We start from the raw sequence: 20,207 nt of genomic DNA on the forward strand, positions 1-20,207 counted from the left end.
GTGAGTGAAGAACATTGCCTTTCTGGAACTCACTGATTAATTTTTTTAGTCTCATATTGCTATTAGGAAGAGATTTTTCATTTTGTTTCTGGTACAAGTTGTGTAAAGTTCCTGAGATTCTCCAGAAGATTTAAGATGAGTTCATGGCTGAATTTTAAAAGATTTAACCTTGCATTCCAGCCTTTCATCACCTCTTTTATTACAGAAAGTGTCCACTTTTCCTGAAGGTGCTGATTCTTCTCATCATTCCTCCCTATTCTGATGAGTGTGCACCTTCTCAGAGAAAAAGTGCTTGAGAGACATTTCTTCCTTTGAAATGGTTTCTACTCTAGCTTGGATTTCCATAAATTAGTGCTAAGAGGAGAGTGTGGAGTAACTGAAATACTGCTATGAAGATTGCAGAAAGTCCACTGTAATGTTTGAACATCTGAAAATACGTATTTTCCTTGGGGTACAAGTTTTCCTTGTGTTCAAATAAATGCTTTCATAAGAGCTGCTAATGTCTTCCATAGGTGGTATTCAGTTCTGCCAAATTCTCAGCCCTCAGAAATGAGTGTACAGAGCGGGATTATTGACTGCTGTTGTGTTCAGGTGGTTTTTAGTTAGAGAAAAACATTCTCTACAACAGTCAGACTGTTAATTACCACATGATTAATTGACTTCATTACCATAAGCCACTTCTCCCCTTTCCTTTCTGCTTTTTGTTTTTTCTCTTTTGGCTCCCTGTTGTTTATATGTGGCATGGCACGGATGTGTGACTCGGGGTGGGGTGTTTCCCCCCCCTTTGCTGGGGGGTGTTGCTGTGTGTGTTCCTAACACAGGATTTGGCCGCTGCCCTGCCGAGGGAGCTTCCTGGGCCTTTCTCTGGGGCCGATCCGGACACCCATCCGTCTCCTAAAATGAGATCATGATCTAAACCCATGTCACAAAGAGAGAGGATCGTGCCAAGGAGAGGCTTTATTCCCCTGCACCGTTCTGGAAGCGCAGGTGGAACCCCGGCAGGTACAAAGGGATTTGCTATGCTGGACACACAGAGGTCCGTGCCACGCCATCTCCTGAGGGTGGTGGTGGTTGCTGCCTCCTCATCATCAGCGACTTTATCTCTTCCCCAAGCCTGTGCTACCTGCAGACCGCGCTCAAAGCTGCCATCCCTTATCCCAGCTTTTCACGCTGACATTTGGGATTTCTCCACAGGATGGGTACAGCAGAGGGAGCAGTAGGACAAGCTTCTCCCAGGCTGTCTCACCCTGCGTGCTCCCGCCCCAGCGCAGACCCTCGGGCTGATCAGACCTCCTCTTCTGTCCGCGTGCCCCCAGCAGCAGCGGCACCCCCGAGCCTGAGGGATCCGTGCTGCCTTGGGGCCAGGACAGAGAGGGAAGGGGAGGGCTGTGTGGCAGGGACACCTCCCCCAGCCCTGCAGGGCACTGATGCATTTCAGAGAGCAAGCCAGGCGCTACTGGCTTTTACATAACTGATCTGATGGGATTCCTGGTGTTGGCCTATATATTAATGCTCCAGCTCTCATTAGCAGCTTCTGAGACTTCCAGGCCTCCTCTGTTCTTGCTGTGTATTTTTTTTCTTTATGGAGAAAAGTATTTTCCTTTCTTTTTCAAGTTTTTCATCTGGAGGGTGAAATAAAGTGAGTTTTATTTTGAAGCAGGAGGGTTTTTTTGGTGGTATGTGGGATGAATGAAAGAGGATTGTTCCTACCTGTGGCTCAACTGAACAGAGAATCTGTTTCATAGATTATTCTCTTCCAGTTCTGAAAAAAGTGCGTGTGTCACTCCAGCCAGGGTTATGTCTGCATGCATGCACTCTTCAGGCAATGGCTGAATTTACACAAAAAGCTTGTGGTTGTCTCTCCAGGCAAATATAAAGACAGTGTTTGTGGCATTTTTGTAAAATAACTTAATGGAAACAATTTTCAGTGCAGAATTTAGCACTGCAATGAAACCAAGGTGCTGGAGTGAGACAAGCTAACAGAGCCATTTCCATAACAAAAATATCAATATATAATAATTTCAGGAATAAGGACTTTGTTTTCAGGTGAACATTGTGACGAGACAAGTTTTGGTGTTGTGATCTTTCACTTTTCTTCTTCAAGAGCAGGCTCCAATGAGCTCTCTTAATTAGCAGTATTCGCTGCCTTTTGTGTACTTGGTTAGAGCAGACATGAAGCCTTTAAAGCAGTAGAGGATTCTTATCATCGAGAAGACAAAGAGCATCTCCTGCTGGAGCAAAGACTATGTCATGAATCTTTGTACCTGGCATGTGGGCTGTTTGTTTATTTTATTTTCAGAGTTTGGCTTTTTAAGGGAACGCAATCATGCTATGTTTGTTTGTCTAACACTCCTGGCCACAGCCAGTAGTTTTGAATTCACTCGACACTTTCTGCTAAATTCAACACCTAGGAAGAAATCTCAGCTATAGTGATTCTCCTTGACTTTCCTGAAGTGGAATCCAAGATACCAACCCAAAAAAGAACAGGACATGCAACATTCCTCTCCTAAAGCAGCTCCCATGTGTGCTGGCTGCTCAGTCTGAGCTCACACAGCTCTGAATCAGCTGCACAGCCTGCTTGCTGCTTTTTTTCCCAGGTAGGGAGAAAATACAAAAGGGGGAGGGGAAGGGAGTGGGAATACTGATAACTGAGGGCAGTATCTAGAAGAAGAACAACCATGAAGGCCTGGGGAAGTTAAAAGTATAATTGTGAAGGTGGCAGTGCAGTTTGGCTGCATGAAGCTGGAAATGGAGATGGGCAGCACTCCTGACGGGCAGGAGTGGTCATGAGAGTTTAGAGGAAACGGATTACTGTTGCTGGAAGCAATAAATAGCGGAGGATCATAAATCCTGAGGTAGACAATCTTCATTAGGTGCACTGCTCACCAGGCAACTTAAATGAACTATAGCTGTCACTTCAAACCGTGAAAGTTCAGCATTTTCAGGTAGAGGACCAATAATAGATGATATTAGAAAGCCTGAAAGCAGCCTTTTTATTTATCCAGGAGCACTATCAGTTCCAGAAAGACTTTTCCAGGCCTCAGCAGTTTGTGGGCCTAGCTTTACCTGGTTTTTTTTTCTTTTTAGAAAAATATTTTTCAGTCTGGTAAAATTACCCATTTACCTACAAAACTTCATTTTTTTAAAAGTTACTCTTCATTTCATTATATCTCAGATCTTAATTTTGTTGATCAATTTGGGCACCTAACAAAAAGAGTAGTCTTTTTCCTATATTTAGGGTAAAGGTGAATGGAATCAGAATTGTTCTGGTTCTCCCCTTAGGTACTTTTCAATTGAGCTTGAAAATTGATCTGGTAAAGGCAAGAGTACAGAGTTTTCCATAAGTTGCTTAATTCTTCATAATTAATGTTTATACTTTGTTCTTGTGTACAAAAATAAAGCCAAAGTCTTTATATCCTGGCTCCTGTACACGTGACATGCTTATATATGATGATAAATACTGGTTTCATCCATCAGTTTGTCCCAAAAACTCTTACCAAAAGTATAAATACCAGACATAGCAAAAAGAAAGACATGTTGAAAAGTAAAACTTTATTCAGTAAAATGGAATGACTGAAAATATGATTTGTTCCTGAAGCTTCAGTTTGTGACCATGGATGATGTCCCTTCTTTCCCTATGGCTTGAATCACAGAAACATAGAAATCAATAACAGAAAAGTGAGCACAGAAAATCCTCTGTTGCTGCAAAACTGGTGACAGAGTATGTACTAAGTGCATTCCCCATTTACTTCGTTAATGCTTACCAAGAATTCAAACAATTTGCATATGTTTTGCAAATAGCGGAGCTAAGCCATCTGAACATTTCCAGTGGCTGAGCTTCCTCCCACTACCCAGTGAGCCTCGTGGAAATGGCAGGAGTGTTGTGCCCACAGTAGTCAGACGCCACACTGGGAGACCAGGGCAGTGTTTTGCCCTGGGTGAGCCCATGTCCATCCCTTGGGTTTCCTTCCAGGGCAGATGTATCCTGCTGTGCTGCAGGCTGCATGGTGCAGGGGCAGCAAGGGAGTGGGTGCTTGGGGGCTGCCATCAAGAGCCCCTGTCCCCACCTGCTGCAGTAGCTGTCCCCTATCTCTTTAAGGTAGGCAGGAGAGAAGCAGCACATGGATCAACACTTGGCCAAAGCCCACCTATTGGACCATTTTGGAGAGGGCTGTTGCTGTATGCACATAGCTGAGCAGGCTTGGCTGGAGGTTGGCTGGGGCAGTGAGGGATGTGCAGGTTGGGTTAATACTGAATAAACAGTGCTGGATCCATTGTGACAGGCAGGAACTGCGTGCCTGTCAGTGCAATTACGGTCCCTACTCCAGAGCTCTTGCTCTTGAACAAACCTGTGCTGAAATATCTGCAGAGGTTAACAAGATGATTCTAAAGAGGAAAAAATACTCTTGAGTAAGACCTGGAAGGATTGAGCCCGTAGGGTAGAAGATGTTGCTTGTCCCAGTAAGCCCAAATCTTAAGACTGCCAACACCAATGAATTCAAGACACTGACAGACAAGGGGAGACAAAGAGCAAATTCTGTGCACATTAAAAATAGCTAAACGTGAAGGGACAGATCATGCCTCTTAGGCACTTGGCTAAATTGGGAATGAGTAGGAAGTCACATGACTCCAAACATGTTACCTCTTTACACTTGTCGCTGGTACCAAATTACTCTCCCTTCTCTGCTACTCCCTTCTCTGCTCCCATGCCAGCTCCAACTCAAGCTCCCACTCCTGCACAAGAACTTGCTATTAATATGTTTTCATATATCTCAAATCTAATGCCACAGAAGTCCCTGATCTGTTACACTTGATGTTATAAGCAACAGACCCTGCTGAGAGAGTGAGAATAGTATTCCCCCTCACAGCTGTACACTTTGTGTTGCATGTTAGACACTGGTATTACTGCACAGCTCTTCATCTGAGGAAACTGGACACCTCTCTTCTCCTTTGGCTTATGTGATACAGTTTTTGGGCATCTGACCTCTGACTGTCTCATTCGTGGGATTGGGATTATGCTGTCCATGTTGACATCCAGGGTTTCCCAGAAACTTCCAGCATCATTTTCCAAAGCTCCTCCCCATACTCTTAGGTTTTTAAATACCCTGTTAGGAGGTATGGGAAGCAAACAGTGTCCTTTTAGAGGATTCAAAACCAAATCTCTTTTCCCTCTGTATCTACTAAGGGAAACACACAAGCTTAGATAAAAGTGTGGATGTGCTTCTGTGGATTTCCCCATCCATTGTTTTCCCTAACACTTAAGCACTCTCTAGAGGTAGGTTGAAGTCCTATAAACAGCTCAGTCCTAATCCTTCCTGTTCATTTCTGAATCACCACATTTGTCCATTGCACCTTCTTCCACGGGGAGCTTCTTTCTTCCTTCCTTGTTGCCCTAATTAGAAAGGAGCCCTCAGCCACAAAGGCACAAAGACTTTTCTTTGTTCTTTTGTCTCTCTGAGCATCTTAAGCACTGTGCTTTTTAAAACTTAATGTTGACAGTTGGTCTCTGCTTCTAGTGATTATCTGCCCCTCAAGGCTAACATTTTTACAAACAATTTGAGAAAAAATTGCTTGATGTACGCACTGTACTGCATTATATGAAGTTGCACCATTTGAACGGGAATTCTCTGGCTCTGATTTTCTGTGCTCTGAGGGATTTACAAACCAGCAGTGTTAGAGGTGGTTCTGTCAGCAAGCAGTGCCAGACAAGGCAGCTTTCCTGCAGTTTGCTGCAGCTCCTCAGCCTGAGTAATAGACACATGCCCTGAACTGTTGTATCAGGAATCCTGAGAAAAAGCAGTGAAGTGACTTCTTCCCTGTCTGGCAGGAAGTCCATGGCATGTTTTTCTCTTGCTGCAGTTTTTAACACACTCTGGAAGGCAGATACTGAACACACTGGGGTCTGGCTTTGCTAATAGTAACAAATTTTAGTGATTCAAAATAAATCTTTCAACTTCTCAGGAGCTGTCAGCTGATTTGTTATTTAATGTTTCTGTGATGCTAGCAACACTTCCAGGCCCACAAACCTGAGCTCAGTCCAGATTAAGAGGAGCTCTTGCCTTTCAGTCTGCGTGGACTGACCATGAAAATGACTGTGGAGTTACTGTTGTTCATCAAGCTTTATATGCTGTATGTGTTCTCAAACACATGTATTTATATATATGTTATCAGGCAAGAGATGTGGAGTCTTTCCTGATGTGCACTACAATACACCCTTCGGCTGATTTTTTACCCCCCCCTTGAGGCCTTTCCAAGTTTGACCAGTTTCCTTCATTAGCCTGAAGTATATGCTTGATAACTTTTACTGCTGAATCAGTCCAGCCTCTCAACACTGGCATTCTGAAATGTGTAATGCCTCATGAAATCGAGCATTGGCGCAAGGCATTTTCAAACCGTGTTTTTAGCCAAGGGATTCTGGGCACAGCTTGGCCTTGCCCCCTCTGCCCCAGCCTGTGCTCTCCGCTTCCTTGGCTGCATCCTTACAACCCCCTCTTGGCAGCAGCTCAGACAAAGGCTGAAGACGCTGAGAAACCAGAGACATTTACCACGTTATTCTGTTTGAATTGGTGTGACTGGCAATTGGTGTTTTCCTGTTGCAACTGAAAGTGTTCAATAATTCATACATTTTACATAAAGTCTTGTGGATTGTTCTGTTCCCACCCATGTCTGAGATAAGGCAGACTTGATGGCAAGCAGCATTCGACTGAATATGCATTTGAGCATTAAAATCTGCTGCTTTTAAAGGCTCATCTTAAGAGTCAGGGGTTTGTGTCAACACTAGGGACTCCAGCAATCTCTGGTAGGGATACTGACTTTCTGAGTTACATGGAAGGACTTTTTTTCCCCCACTTCAGTCACCTAGAATGCTGCCATGAATCTGTAATCTAGTCACTTCAGAGCCTAAACAGCTTTGCAATGCATTGTTACTGTAAGGAGCCACGGACTGACTAAGAGTGGAAGTTTAGAAGCTTTGTGTTCGAGATCTGGTAAAAACTTCTTTTTTATTATATATCTTATTTTGGGGCATTTGTTGTTGTTGTTGTTGTTGTTGTTGTTGCTGTTGCTGTTTAAATGCCCTTACTCCGTAAAGCTCCCTGTGCAGTCAGGAGCGCTGTAAGCTTCCAGGTAGGAGTCTCCGCCGAACCTTCGTGCAGCAGCGGGTGGATTGCTGCCTTGCCCCAGCCCGTTGTGCCCGGGATGCCCTGCGGAAGATGCGCCCCACGGGTCCCGCTGTGCGCCGCGGGTCGGTCGGTGGCGCTGGGGCTCAGGGACCTTGCCAGAGTGGGCACAAGCACGGAGTTCAGGTACCTCCCTCGATTTCCGAAGGCTCCCTGTGGCGCTGCTCGCCGGGCCGCTGGCCCCGGTGCCCGGCAGAGGCAGCGCGGCGGGCGGGCGGCTCCGTCAGACATGGGCGGGCAGCCGAGGCTGGAAGTCCGTGAAATCCTGCCAGCCAACCCCTGTGTGTGTGCGTGAGTGTGTGTGCGAGTGAGGAGACGTGGGGATGGGGCAGATGGGGGTGGAGTGGCAGCTTGGGAGGGTGGGAGGGAGAATGGGAGGGAGGGAGGTGGAGGGATAGAGGAGGAGGGGGGGCGGCTGCCTGCGATTGGTAAAGCTCCACAAAGGCATCTGCCAGCAGGACTTCAGAGGAATGTGAAACCAAATCATTTAGAAGTTAAAGATAGACGCAGAATACACAGCATCTTGAGCCAAGGTTTAAATTCATCCCTCTCTGCCTGGCTTCTTGCAAAGCTCTGCTTGTCAGCTTGCCTCTGTCTCCTCTAGCAGCTGCAATATTCCCTAAAAAAATAACATCATTCTGGATACTTGGGAATTACTAAGGTGGCAAAAGAGATCATGGTGCATACAGTAGGGTAAGTAGGAAGCTTGCCTCTGCATGCATTTGCTAGGGTGGTTCCTCTGGGCTTTCCTGCTGTCTTCAGAACACTCTGGCCATTCCTCTAGGATGAGGTGGATACTTAAATAATGCTTATCCCCGGCGATTTAGCCTCCCGTTTTCCCCACATGGAGCATTTGAACTTTATTCCTCAGTGAAGTGTTAACTCACAAGGTTACTTTTTCTAGGCATACCTAGGGAGTCTTGGGCTTTAATAATTTTGCCATTACAGTTTGGAGTACTGTTTTCCTAACACATAATTTTTGTTACATACCTTTGTTTTCATTAGTGAGACATGCTGTTTGAAATGGTGCTTATTATTACAAAGTTGAAAAGCAAGTTGTTTTCTGTGTTAGAGAGGATGTAATCAATGCTTGCTTGCTTGTTTGGCCATGGTTTCACTTACAAACTATTTCCTCATGGGTGAATTTGATTGCAACACAGGGTTAATTAAATTTAACCTTACTCGTTTGTTCCCAAATAATGCTTCTACTTGGAGTTTGATTTTTTTGTTTGGTTAGGGTATTTTTGGAAAAAAAAATAAATTTGGCTCTCATTTTCTCTGAACAAAGTCCTTCTAGCACTAATATAAACATGTGTGCATTCCCCTGGTAGTCCCCACTTAGACAGTGAATTTGTGAGTAAAAAAAAGGCTATTCAAGCTATCACGTTCTTTCTAGAACTTATCAGAAGTAATTTCAGTATCTAGGAGATACATTGCCTCATTGATCAACGTCTTTTCCAGGCAGCTTCTGAAACATTTTTGGTGAAGTTGTGATGTTCGTGTACCCAAGAGGATCTTAAAATACAGAAACTCATTTGGAAGTTAGATGTAGTATTTGTTATATAACAAGAACTTGTAGTCTGAGGGTTTCATCTGAATTTGTGCTTTGAGTGTGTGTTGCCTAAATGCCAGCATGCTTTTATCATTTATTCTGGGCATGTGTGTTTTACACTCGTAGTAGAGGAGCTCCTAACTTTGGATCTGGTGTCAGTTCACCCAAACATACTCAGAATTCCTGACGTGTTCGTACTGCCCATAATAGCCATAGGAAATAGGTGCTGTCTGCGGATAGCTGAAACGCCTGACATTTTTGGTTATAGATATCAGTGCTGAAGGGATGCATATAATGGCAGTCTGTGTCATGCAAAATACGTGAAAGTGGGTGAACTAAAATAGAAACAGTTCCTCTGTTTCAAGGAAAGATGATGTGTCTGGTATGTTCTGGTATCTTTCTGGCGTTTGATTGAGTTCATCCCTATTGCTCAGCTTGCCTGAATTCTGCAAAACATTTGGGTGTGTTTGGGTGAGCAGATCTGCTGTGAAGTGTTTTCTGTGTGATTGAGTGTAGGGGATGGAGAAGAAAGAGATAGACAACCTTTAACGTAAATCTGGAACAACAAAAAAAACGGATGCAGGGATGAGAAATGGCATTCAGGTAATTTCTTTTGCAGTTTAATAGCTGGGTATTCTTTTAAGTAGCTCAGACTAGCTCAGCACTTCAGTCCCATGCTAAATTTCCAGGCCAACAGTTGCTTACATGAAGGAATTTTTTTGCATTACATTAAGGAATTACTGTAATATTTGTTTTGGTATTGAAGTGGAAGACCTTTGAGACAAAAAATGCCAAGATAAGTAAAATTTGCAGTGAGGCTTGGTGAAGTTGTGGTTAATTTCTGGCTCTTGCACAGGGTTCTGTGCAGCTTCAGGCAAGCCAAAGCCCCTGCAGACCAGAAGGGGTTGGAAGGGGGTGAAAATACCTTTATTATTTCTCTGTGTTACGTATCTAGGTAGCAGTTCCTCGGGCTAGGCATCGTCTCTGATAAGGTTTAACACAATAGGCTTCTGTTTCAGATGCACCCTTCCCATGGCTGTGGCCTCCCCAAGGAGGGAGGGAGAATCCACAGATTTAGAAGTAGGGGTTCACTGCACCTTTTATAAGCTTCCTAAACTGAAAGAGAAAAATAGACTGACATTCAAGAGGTGAGCAGAAAATAGAATTAATGTTCCATGGGAAATTCCTGAGTCAGTTCAAAATTAAATTGCATTTCCCTACCGCAGTGTATTGCTTTTCAGAAGTTATAGTTCAGGAGCATGATGTTCCCATTTCATTATCTGAGACCTTCTCCCATAATTAAATGTCCAAGAGGCACTGGGAGCTATGTCACAAAGAAACATGCTTTGAATTCTGGGAAGTGAAGCTGCCTGAAAAACCTCACTCCTGGAAGGCAATGAGCATATGACCCCGGAACAGGATGTTCCCAGGGTAAAGAACTACATTGTGGTATTGGATTGACTTTAAGAAGTATGTTCTGGTCTGTCTAATCCACCTGAAATAATATTTTCCAATTATCCTAGCAATAAATGGAAGACATTTAACTATCAGATAGACTGATAGTTTCCCATAGAAAATGTAGCTGTATTTATACAAATTCTAAATTAATATAATGTTGGCATGTTTACTGAAATGGAAAATCATTGGCCGGCTGTTAGGGTGAATTTTTCTTGGTTAGGGTGAGTATGGTACTGCGTGTGTTCAGTGATGATGGTACTACACACCAGCATGATACTGCTGAGGTTTTTTGGTAAGGGTGTGGTACCTGGAACCTCTCTGTCTCCTTGCCCTCCTTCTCTCCCTGCCCCATTCTCCCTCATTAGCCATGTGCTCCTAAGGTGACTAGGATTTGTTGGGAAGTGGGGAGGGAGGAAGGAGAGAGAAGGAGACGACATCACTTTCTTGAATGCTTTTGTAACAAGGTATTGCTAGGGATGGTGACACCCTCTTCTTCTTGATCTTCTGGACTTCTTGCCTCACTGCAGCCTTCCCTTCCCTTCCCTTGCTTTCCTTGCATTTCTCAGGACCCCCAGTAATCCCACACAGGGGCAAATGGAGAAGTGCTGCTGAGACAGAGGGGATGGGAGGGTGAGAAGGAGCCTGTCCCCAGCCCTTGTCTCTTGCTGCTGTAGAGAGAGAAGAGATCATGAAGGTGTTGATCTTCAGGGGCATCAAGCAGGGGTCAGAACATTGATGAAGCTGATGCCTCCTGGTTTTGGGTACTGTGTGAGTGGCTGAGGTGCTACTCTGCTGCTGGTACAGTGTTCATCACTAGCATATGCCATGCTTTCCTGCTCTGAGGAGCTGACTGGTGTCTCCTAGGGTGAAGCACTGCTTTGTCATGGCTGGTAGCATGTCTGCTTCTCAAGGAGGCTGGTCATGGTCCCTCCCTTTTTGTTACCATTAAGTTGTAAGTGAGTTTGTCATGAGAGTTCAAAAACATCATGCTTTCTGAGGTGAAAATAGGTTTGCAGCATTTTTCCCTTTAATAAATCCTGCACTTTTTTCTTTGCAAACCATGCTAAAACCAGTGGCAGGGATATGCTTATGGGTATTAAAAATCCCTCCTTGCTAGACTTTACAGTTACTGTACATGGTTCCTATTTTCTTTCCTTCTTTCTTTCTGTCATGATCTTTTTTACTTTTGTAAAACTTTGCTCCTAGCCTCATCTTCAAGGTTTTTGCAGTGGTCATTTTGCCATAAATAAGAAAATGGACGTGTCATCAGGAGCTGGTTGGTAAGCAGTTTAAGGACTATTTCCCCAAGGTTCCCTGACAATGTGCTGGTATTTTTCTGAGCTCAAAAGAAGCAGCTTATAGTGATACAATTTCCTTTGGGTCCTAATGATTCTGCTCCCAGTAATTTGTTTTGGCAGAGTGTGACAGTCTGTATGGTGCACCACGCTGTAGAAAGCCTCAATTCTGTAATTTTGTCATTCTGTAAAAAAACACAAACCCACCCAACCCCCAAACTAATGCAATTATTATGTCCTGTGCAGCCATATTATCACCTCTGAGCCCACAAGTGGAAACCCAGGGAAATTGCCAGTCCAAGTGATGTCGGATCTCCTGCACTTACTATTCATTCTGGCTCCTGGTGTATCAGGGAATGAAGAACTTCTTGGCTAATTATTATCGTATGCAGTGACTTTACTTGGAAACACAGCGATACTTCCCATTAATAGGATGCTTAAAAATGCATCTAATGGCAGCTGTGGTAGTTGAGAGGATGTCTAATACCTAACAGTCTTGAGAAATACCTAAGTCTTGAAAAAATCATCCTTCCTGGCGGGGGGTGTTACAGGAAACTGAGTTTCACTGTCTCTTTCCTGTGTCTGAACCAATTACGTGGCCTCTTGCTATAGAACTTGATTCGGGCATTATACTCTGAGTAATAAAGAGATAAGAAAGCAGTGGAAATAATGAATCTTTATTAATTCATTTGCTGGCGTGGTGATAGCTGTTGGCTGAACATAACCTTCCCTGGGGCAGTGGAGGGAACAGGTCAGCTTCTGTGCCTGTGATCTTTGAGAAGCCATAAGAGGGGGTTTGGTGTATCCCATTCTGAGAGCAGTGATGGTGATACTTGCCTGGTTCTTTGACATGCTCCAGGATCAAGGGATGAAAGGTAGTACCTGCATGCTGCATTCTTACATTGTTTTATGTCTGTGGTAAGGATAAGATAGTCTGGGATGAAATACCTCCTTGTAAATGTATAAGGAAATTAGCACTTAGTGGGACCTAAAAAAAAAAAAGAAAAATGAAGCAGAGACAGAAAAGTCTGTCAGCAAGTAGACTTTGAAAGCAGTTTAATGACAACTTGTGGCTCGTTCTTTTAAATACAATGAAAGTAAGCAAAGGCGAAGCGCAGAGGAACATGCTTGGAGTGAAGTTGTCCTTGAGTACTCTTTACCAAGTAACAGCTGCAGATACAATTAGTAATCTTGGGCTTTCCTGCTACATTTTAAAAATACCTCTTGTAACGGAAGTATGTGCTTTCGAGTAATTACTACCTTTTCAGTGCGTGGTCATTCTTAATGTGACATTGTCCTTGGAAGAAGATCAGGAACACTTTGATTCTTTCCAGATTTATAAAGCAATGATAGTTTGGCTAGCACAAGTTTCTGTCCCCCTGGCTTTTTTTAATGCACAACTCATTTATATTGGATTAAGTGACCTACTGTATCATTTGTGTGATATGGAAATACAATCCATTCCCTGTTTTTAGATCATTCAATTTTTTCCTGTAAATTGACTAGAGAATGACTAACTTTAGATCTAAAAAGTGTTAAATTACAAAGGCAACACAAGGATTTAAATATATTTTAACGGTTGAGTTAATAATTCTGAAATCTTGTTACTTTTTAAACATGGAATCCTAACTGTCTTGTATGACTGAAAGCTTTCTCACCTAATTGAAAAATTAAAGTTTTTCTAGGAGAGCTACCAAGTCCTTTATCTTGGTATTTGATGTGTATTTTTAATTGCTATTACAATAGCAAATACTTAACTTTTCTTTGAATATACACCAGCAATCTTGTTTCCAAACAGATCAAACAAGTTTCCAAACAGATATAACAAAATGCAAAGTGTTTTATGATTTTATTTTTGTTCTTAAAATTTTGATCAATTTCCATATCTCATTAGGGAAAATAAACGACATCAGCTTAAGGCAGCTACAAATTGTATTATGCAGGTTGGTACAGGAATGCAGGGAGAACTTAACAAAGCTGAGAGTCAACCTATGTTCTCTGCCAGGCTATTCGGTAAACAAGTCATGTTTTTTTCCTTAAAAAACCCACTTCTGATAATGCTATCTATCACGTTACTTCCCATACAACTTATTCGGCATCCTAGTTTCCCATCTTTCTCTGCCACCTGCCAGGCCTCTTCATCCAAAGCTCTGAGTTGTCTTCCCCCAGTTCCAGCCATGGAGTTGGATGACCCATCAAACACAGTCACAGCAAGTGGGGGAGGCTGGTGGCACATTCAGAAGTGGTAATTCAGCAAAAGTTCTTGCTCCATCTCCTCTGCTTGCCTAGAGCATCTCAGTTAGGGAGGAAATTTCTGGAGGAGACGCATTTTCAAATACAAGAGGTTGTGTGTGGCTTGCAAGGAGCCCCCTGAGCGCGTTTCCCGTAGACCCACGTCAGTTCAAAACAGAAGTCATCAGCAAAGGTGCAGGCCTTCAGCTGCCAGAGCAATCACTTGCACTTGTAAGCACTAAAACTCCCTGTGAACCATCCTTGGGGGATGAAGTGTGACTTCTGTTCTTAAACTCAGCGGCTGTTCTGTGATAGCGGCAGGAAGGTAACAGTTGTATCTGCCTGCAGAATTTTTGTGTGTGAAACAATGGAGGAATGAAGGCTTCCTCGCAAAAGAATGGTTAAAGATTCCTTTTAGCACAGGTAAAACTATTCCTTTTCAATAATTTTAGCTTTGAAAATTGCTGAAAATGTGTAAACAATACATTCATCCTGACTCTAATATCTGATATGTAGAGTTTCAGATCGGCCATAAAATTTAACAGAGCAACTGAAAAAAGGTTTTATAGTAGGAAGTGGAGGTAAACAGAGGAAACTTGCTAAAATGGTGATGGCAAAAAGCAATTATGTGACCCTAGGTGATAGCAAATATAATTTCAGAAATCATACAGTTAAATAAATAAAGGAGGTAGTGGATGGTTGAAAAGAATCCAAACAAATACAAGTTCTTCATCTACATTAAATCTGGTAATGTATTCTTAAATAGAATTTAAAGTGTTAGAGTTTAAAGACTTTCGGAAAAATAATAGTCTCCAGGCTTATGTGAACTCTTTGCAGGTGAGTACATTTTCATGGAAGGGGGAATAGGTGGTGGCTGTGTGTCACGTGCAGTTACTCATAACTTGGTGGTAACTTGGACTGAATGAGCCTAATCTTTGCTGTTATACTTTTTAATATCGACTTTCATTGGAACAGTGTATTCTCTGTGAAAAAGGCATCAACTAAGAAGATAGACTGATAATTTTTCAGGCCACTCTCTTTTTCAGAAGGCGGAAATAAATTCCTTGTGCACAAAGCCTGAGCTTTGTAACTGTGCATGTAAAGTACTAAATAAGTCATTCATTGTGTTATGTCCAAGAGGAACCAAGCTTTGCCAGAAAGCAACCCCAGCCTAGCCAGGTCTGTCCATACCTATTTCACAGGTCATTAGTCCTATCCTTTTTCTGTTGTACACCACTGTAGGTGAGTGCTTGGGCTTGTACTAGGCTTGACTGCCTATACTGACAGGCTCCATGCAGAGTAAGGACATAAAATTGGGTATTTCAGCCTTGGAAGAAATAGTCCTACTTGTTTTTCCATCCTGCTTCTGGTGGATAGAGCAGATAAAAAGTGTGGAAGTTTATGCAAATACTGGCCCAGTCCTTGAGGGATTTCCAGTGTTTTGCACTGTGTGCTGATGAAAAACTACACACAACTTGGTGCCTTTTGTGAGGCAGCATTGCAAGGATACTCTTGGCTTCTTGGGTGCACAGAGACTGCAGTGGTGCTGTGTAGTTCCAGGAGGTTTGCTGAGCTGTGTCCTCGTAGCTTTTGACACCAGTACTGGCTGGGAAACAGCCAGTGGCACATCAGCTCTTCAGGAAAGGATAGAGGTTACTGTGGATCTCTGGTTGAACATGAATTGGCAATGTTGAGTTGTTGCACAATAGAAAGGAAAAAAAAGAAAGCACAATATTGGGCTGCAGATGAGACCACAGCCTGCAGGGCACAATCCCCACACTGGTGAGTGGCTCAGCTGGAGTTCTGTGTTCAGTTTGGAGCACTGCTGTTGAATAAAATGCTGACTGCTTTGGATGTGGAGAAGAGGGCAGGAAAAGTGACCAGCCATCCATAGGACATACTCCAAGGGGAAACCCTGAAAGGGTTACGTTTTCTGAGCCTAAAGAAGAGCAGCCTTCTCAGGCATGAGTAGGAGAAAGGCAGGTTTTCAAGCACAGATAGCACAGTACAGGCTGTTGCAAAGACAGCCAGGAATCTCTTCTCTGTGCCATGGACAAAGAGAAATGGATCTAAAATGAAACAAGGAAGATGAGGTAAACTCTAGGAAAGTTTTATCCACAAAATACCTTGCCAGTGGATCTTGTGGAGTTTCCATCACTGGAAGTGTTAGAAATGACTTTAATAAACATGAACAAAGTGTATCTGACTCCTGTCTCCCAGTGGGAGGTGGATTACATATCTTTCCTACCATCCCTGTGATTTGGTGATACTGGTGATAATAGCTCATGGAATTATTTTAATGACAGACATTCTTTCTAAATTCTGGTTGCAAAGATCTCTCTGCAGAGTGGAATGCTTTTTGCTGAGGTGCAGGAGGCACTTAATCATCATATAATTTCCTCATTTTGAAATGTTCCTTAGATAAGGCATAAACAGCTGGCTTTGCATTTCAGCTTGAATATCATTGTCCTGAAATACTTGAGGACATCACTTTGTCAGCTGCCACTTGACAGTCCATCCTAAATCTGAAACATGTAATTGGATTCTTCGGATGAAATCTGAGTTTCCTTTGAAGTCATGGGGTTTCATAGGGTAAAAATTTCACACTGAGGACAGAGTGATGTCCACTTGTATGTGCTTAGCTTTACTGTCCTAGGCAGGCCTGTTGTTTTCAGGACAGGGTTGTAACAGTGTGTAACCTTTGCTATGACAAACATTTGGCTGCAGAAGGGGGCCTTTGGAGTTCTTGTGTGGGTGAGTGAGAGCTGCGATAGGCATTACATGAGGTGAATTAATTTTTTTTTTCTTTTTTTCAGATAATGTGAACAAAACTAATTTACACCATCTGTTCTGAAATAGTAGAAAAGCAACATCCATTTTTTTTTTGCTTGATGTTTCTTTTGATAATACTTTAGTCACTCTGTATTCTCTTTAGTGTAATGTAATTTCTTCCCTTTTTCTCATTGAGGAAAGAGATGTTCTCCCACCAAATGTATTTTTATTGCCAGTGGCCTTCAGTTTGCATTTAGTATTCAAGCAACTATAGCTGCAAGTTGAATGTTTCTTCAGCTACTGGATAATCCGTCCTGATGAAATGCATGCAGAGAAGTTTCCAGGTGCTATGAATTGGAGTAGTTCCATTGGAAATACTCTGGCTTTGTTTATGCCAGTGCTAATTCAGAGCAAGGTCACTGGTCACAGATTTAGAGTAGGTGACAGTCATAACGTCATCCTAAAAAAGACATCACATTGATGTAGATACTCAGTGTCAATCTCAGAGCTGAGAGTTAAATTTTTGTGCCTCATAATGTGTTGTTGTATTTCACATCCAGATTTCTCTGCAGGCTTTTCTTAACTGTGCCACGATGTGCCATGTGTAGGAATTGCATGTGTATACCTAAGGCTAAAGTAAGCCCACAAGAAAGCACAAACCCCAGACTTTAGGACCACCAATATGTCTGTTGTTAATAACCTTAAAATGTTATTATTATGCTAACACTAGAAACATAATTAAATTGGACTGATTAGAAACTGCCATTAGAGGGAAGAAGACAGAGGAAAACAGTTTCATCCTCACAACATCATGTTTTCATTGACCTACTTAGTGTAGGGAAGAAAATGTGTCCCTTCCCATTACAGCAGAATAGGTTTGTTCAGCAATTTTATAATGCAACTGCACAAGAGAAGACTGGATTTCCTAACCCCTCCAGGAGGATTTGGAAAGGAGAGTAATGTTATTTCACACACTTACAACTAGGATGTGTAAGTTCCTGTCCAAGCTATAATGTTATTAGTTTAATCAATTTGGCAGAAAGCTTAGAGTAAAAAAAAGAAAAAAAAAAGGGAAAAAAAAAAAGACTTGTATTCAAAGGTGAGAGGAAAAGGGCAGTGCATGGGCTGGGCAGGGGGACCTTCTGTGGGCAAATACATTTCCTTTGTCTTCATCTTCCATATTTCAAAGCCTTTGGGACTGCTGGGCTGGAAGTGGAGGAGTCCTGAACATGGGCGTGATGTACATCTCTGCAAATCCAGCACCCCTGCCCAAGCCACCAGGCAGGGAGCCACAGCTGCAGCTAAAGCACCTCCAGAGAAAAATCCTGAGTGCCCTTCCTCCTCCACAGCTGTGCCATGAGCAGGGAGTGAGATGCAGGTGTCTGCAGCTACGGGGCATGGCAGTGCTCATGGGGTAGGCAGCATGTGGGGTTTGGGGTGCAGCCCTCCTCCTCTATACTTGGGCATTATTGTGGTATTTAATGTTTGCTGTCTTATGCCTGAGTTAATAAACCATCTTTATCTGAAAATAAACACCTGCGGCTAGTCCTTTCTAGGCTGCTCAGGTCACATTCCTCCACAAGGTGTTGTTGGTAATTTGGTATTGTCAGAGGCATTAGTCACAGCCATAGTAGCTTAATAATGCACGGTAGAAGCCAGCTGGTAATTAACAAATTAGAGATATCATCTACATTTTCCTCAGATATTTCAGATGTAGCAAAAATAATTAAGAGGAGAGCGCTTTGGGTGTTTAAAGCTGTTATGTATATTTAAAATATCTTGCCATGTTCGGAAATTATTCATTGTTTTAAAGGTCAGCTGGGCTTCATCTTGCTGCTGTCCCAGGATTCAGTAATTCACACTGAAGAGTTGTGAAGTAGGGAAAGGGCCAGACTCCTGTCTTTTTCTTTAACACTTTAATTCTGCATCATTTAGCAAATTCATGCCAATGCCTGACTTCTGTGCCTGTTTTTAGGAGTGGCATGACTTTGTAGGTCTCAGCTGCTCTCTTTTGCACTTGAATTCCTTTCATATTAGAAGTGTCTTGAATTGGAAGGTTATGTTTATGTGTGTATGATGGAAAGATGAAATTGGCTTGTAATTGAAGCTAAGGAGAGAAAAAGTTAACGCAAATTGTATGAAACTGCAACGCTGGGACAGACACCACAGTATGAATGAAGGTGATGATGGGTTTCATTATGTAGTGTAACTAAAATATGCTGGTATGCACAAGCTTGCTTTAACTCACTTGGCATCTCCATATTTTATCACCAGATGGTGACCAGCAGTTTCAAACTGAGATGCTCTCAATTACCTATGTGTGATGGGTGAGCAATAGTGTACTTTGATACGTCTCCCATCCAAGCTGCTTCAGCCCAGTACTCCTTGATCCTCCTGCAGCCTGGCTCCAGGACTCAGCTCTGAGTATCACAAGCCTTTGACTCTGCTTTTTCTCTGGGGCAGGATCTGATCTGAGCACTCTGAGGCAGACGAAGCAGGGAACAGAGCAAGCGATCGGAGGAGCATCATTTCTGCGGGTAGGGTGCGGTGTTATCTGTCTTCGTGGGGAGTGCTTGGGTACTGGCAGTGGCTTTAAGAAATACGATTTATGTTTGAAAACATTCTTCTCGGAGATAAAAAAAACGCTTCTCAAAATGTCGCTGGGTGCTTTTTGATACAAAGTGCAGAGGTTTTGTCAGACAGTAACAGTTCATGTTGCGGCTTTGAACTCATGGTACAGTTGTGAGCAGCTGTACTATGTAATGAAAAGCAGAGAAGAATCTGCCCTGTAATACCTTTGCTCTTTGCTACATTTAGTCACCTCCACAGTGATGGAAGAGCACTGGGGATTTCAAAACATGTTTTTCTGAAGCTTATAAAAGAAAAGGAATTCCATATGCAATTTCTGTGAAGATTTTTAGTCTCTTAGAGGCAGGCTGAAGCATTTTGAGTCCTTCCCAATACCTTTTGCTACTAAAGCACAGAGAGTAGAGGTAGAAAAAGGCTGGTAAGTTATTCACTAAGTAAGTCACAACACTGTTAACAGTGTAGACTTGTTTTGTGCACCCTGAATTCTCTTTTGTTGTTCTGGGTGACTTTTGCTTGGAGTCTTTCTGGTAGCTTTGTACTGACTTGCCTCAGCAGAAAACTTTCCCTGTTTGTACTGTATAACAGTAGAGCATGAAAGTGCAGGCGACACTGAGTCACGCAGCATGCAGACACAGTGAGAGAGCGATGCTGCTGATTGCACGGGGCTGGGTGAGAGCTGACACCCGAGAGGGAGGCAGAAACACAGGAACATGCGAGCCTTTACCCGCGATCCTGCAGAGTGCTGAGAACTGGCCTCACGTGTCCCAGCCTGGTGCCAACAGCACTGCAGGCACATTTTGGACATTTCCTGCTCCCTCCACTGTCCACACCAAGGAGCCTGTTGAATGCACCACTTGCTGGTTTTGTTGGTATTCCTGGATTTCCCCCAGTGCAATGCAAGGGCAGGGTGTATGGGTGGTCCTACCTGGTTCTGTCCCAGGCTGTAAGGTGGCAGCTTGGCAAACACACAGGCCTGGCAGGGCTCCTGGCATCCACAGCTGAGACATGGCTGGACAGTCTCACCTGCATATCTCTCCCAGTGACAGAACAGTGTTTCCTAGTGCAGGAGCTGTTCCTGCAAGCAGGGCCTTGCAGTTCATCCAGGGATTACAAGGCACATCAAATTTTACT

At 43.1% G+C, this 20,207-nt stretch overlaps 1 protein-coding gene across 4 annotated transcripts in view; it reads left to right on the plus strand.

Moving 5' to 3' along the window:
- DTNA (dystrobrevin alpha) overlaps positions 1 to 20,207 on the plus strand; it is a 222,528-nt gene that overhangs the window by 34,726 nt on the left and 167,595 nt on the right. Inside the window, exons 1-2 of one of the 4 annotated variants that reach the window (XM_010401202.4) lie at positions 7,689 to 7,871; positions 18,951 to 19,024. The exons of 1 other annotated variant lie outside the window; for it this stretch is intronic. Coding sequence is in view for 1 of the 3 variants with exons in the window: in XM_019286822.3 (XP_019142367.1) it covers positions 7,855 to 7,871 (17 nt within the window). In the remaining 2 variants the exon portion in view is untranslated. Of the gene's footprint in view, positions 1 to 7,688; positions 7,872 to 18,950; positions 19,025 to 20,207 lie in introns of those variants that run through there. 2 more of the 4 variants (XM_039550262.1, XM_019286822.3) reach the window with 2 other exon arrangements.

Source organism: Corvus cornix, chromosome 2 (assembly GCF_000738735.6).
Source record: "Corvus cornix cornix isolate S_Up_H32 chromosome 2, ASM73873v5, whole genome shotgun sequence".
Lineage (NCBI taxonomy): Eukaryota > Metazoa > Chordata > Aves > Passeriformes > Corvidae > Corvus > Corvus cornix.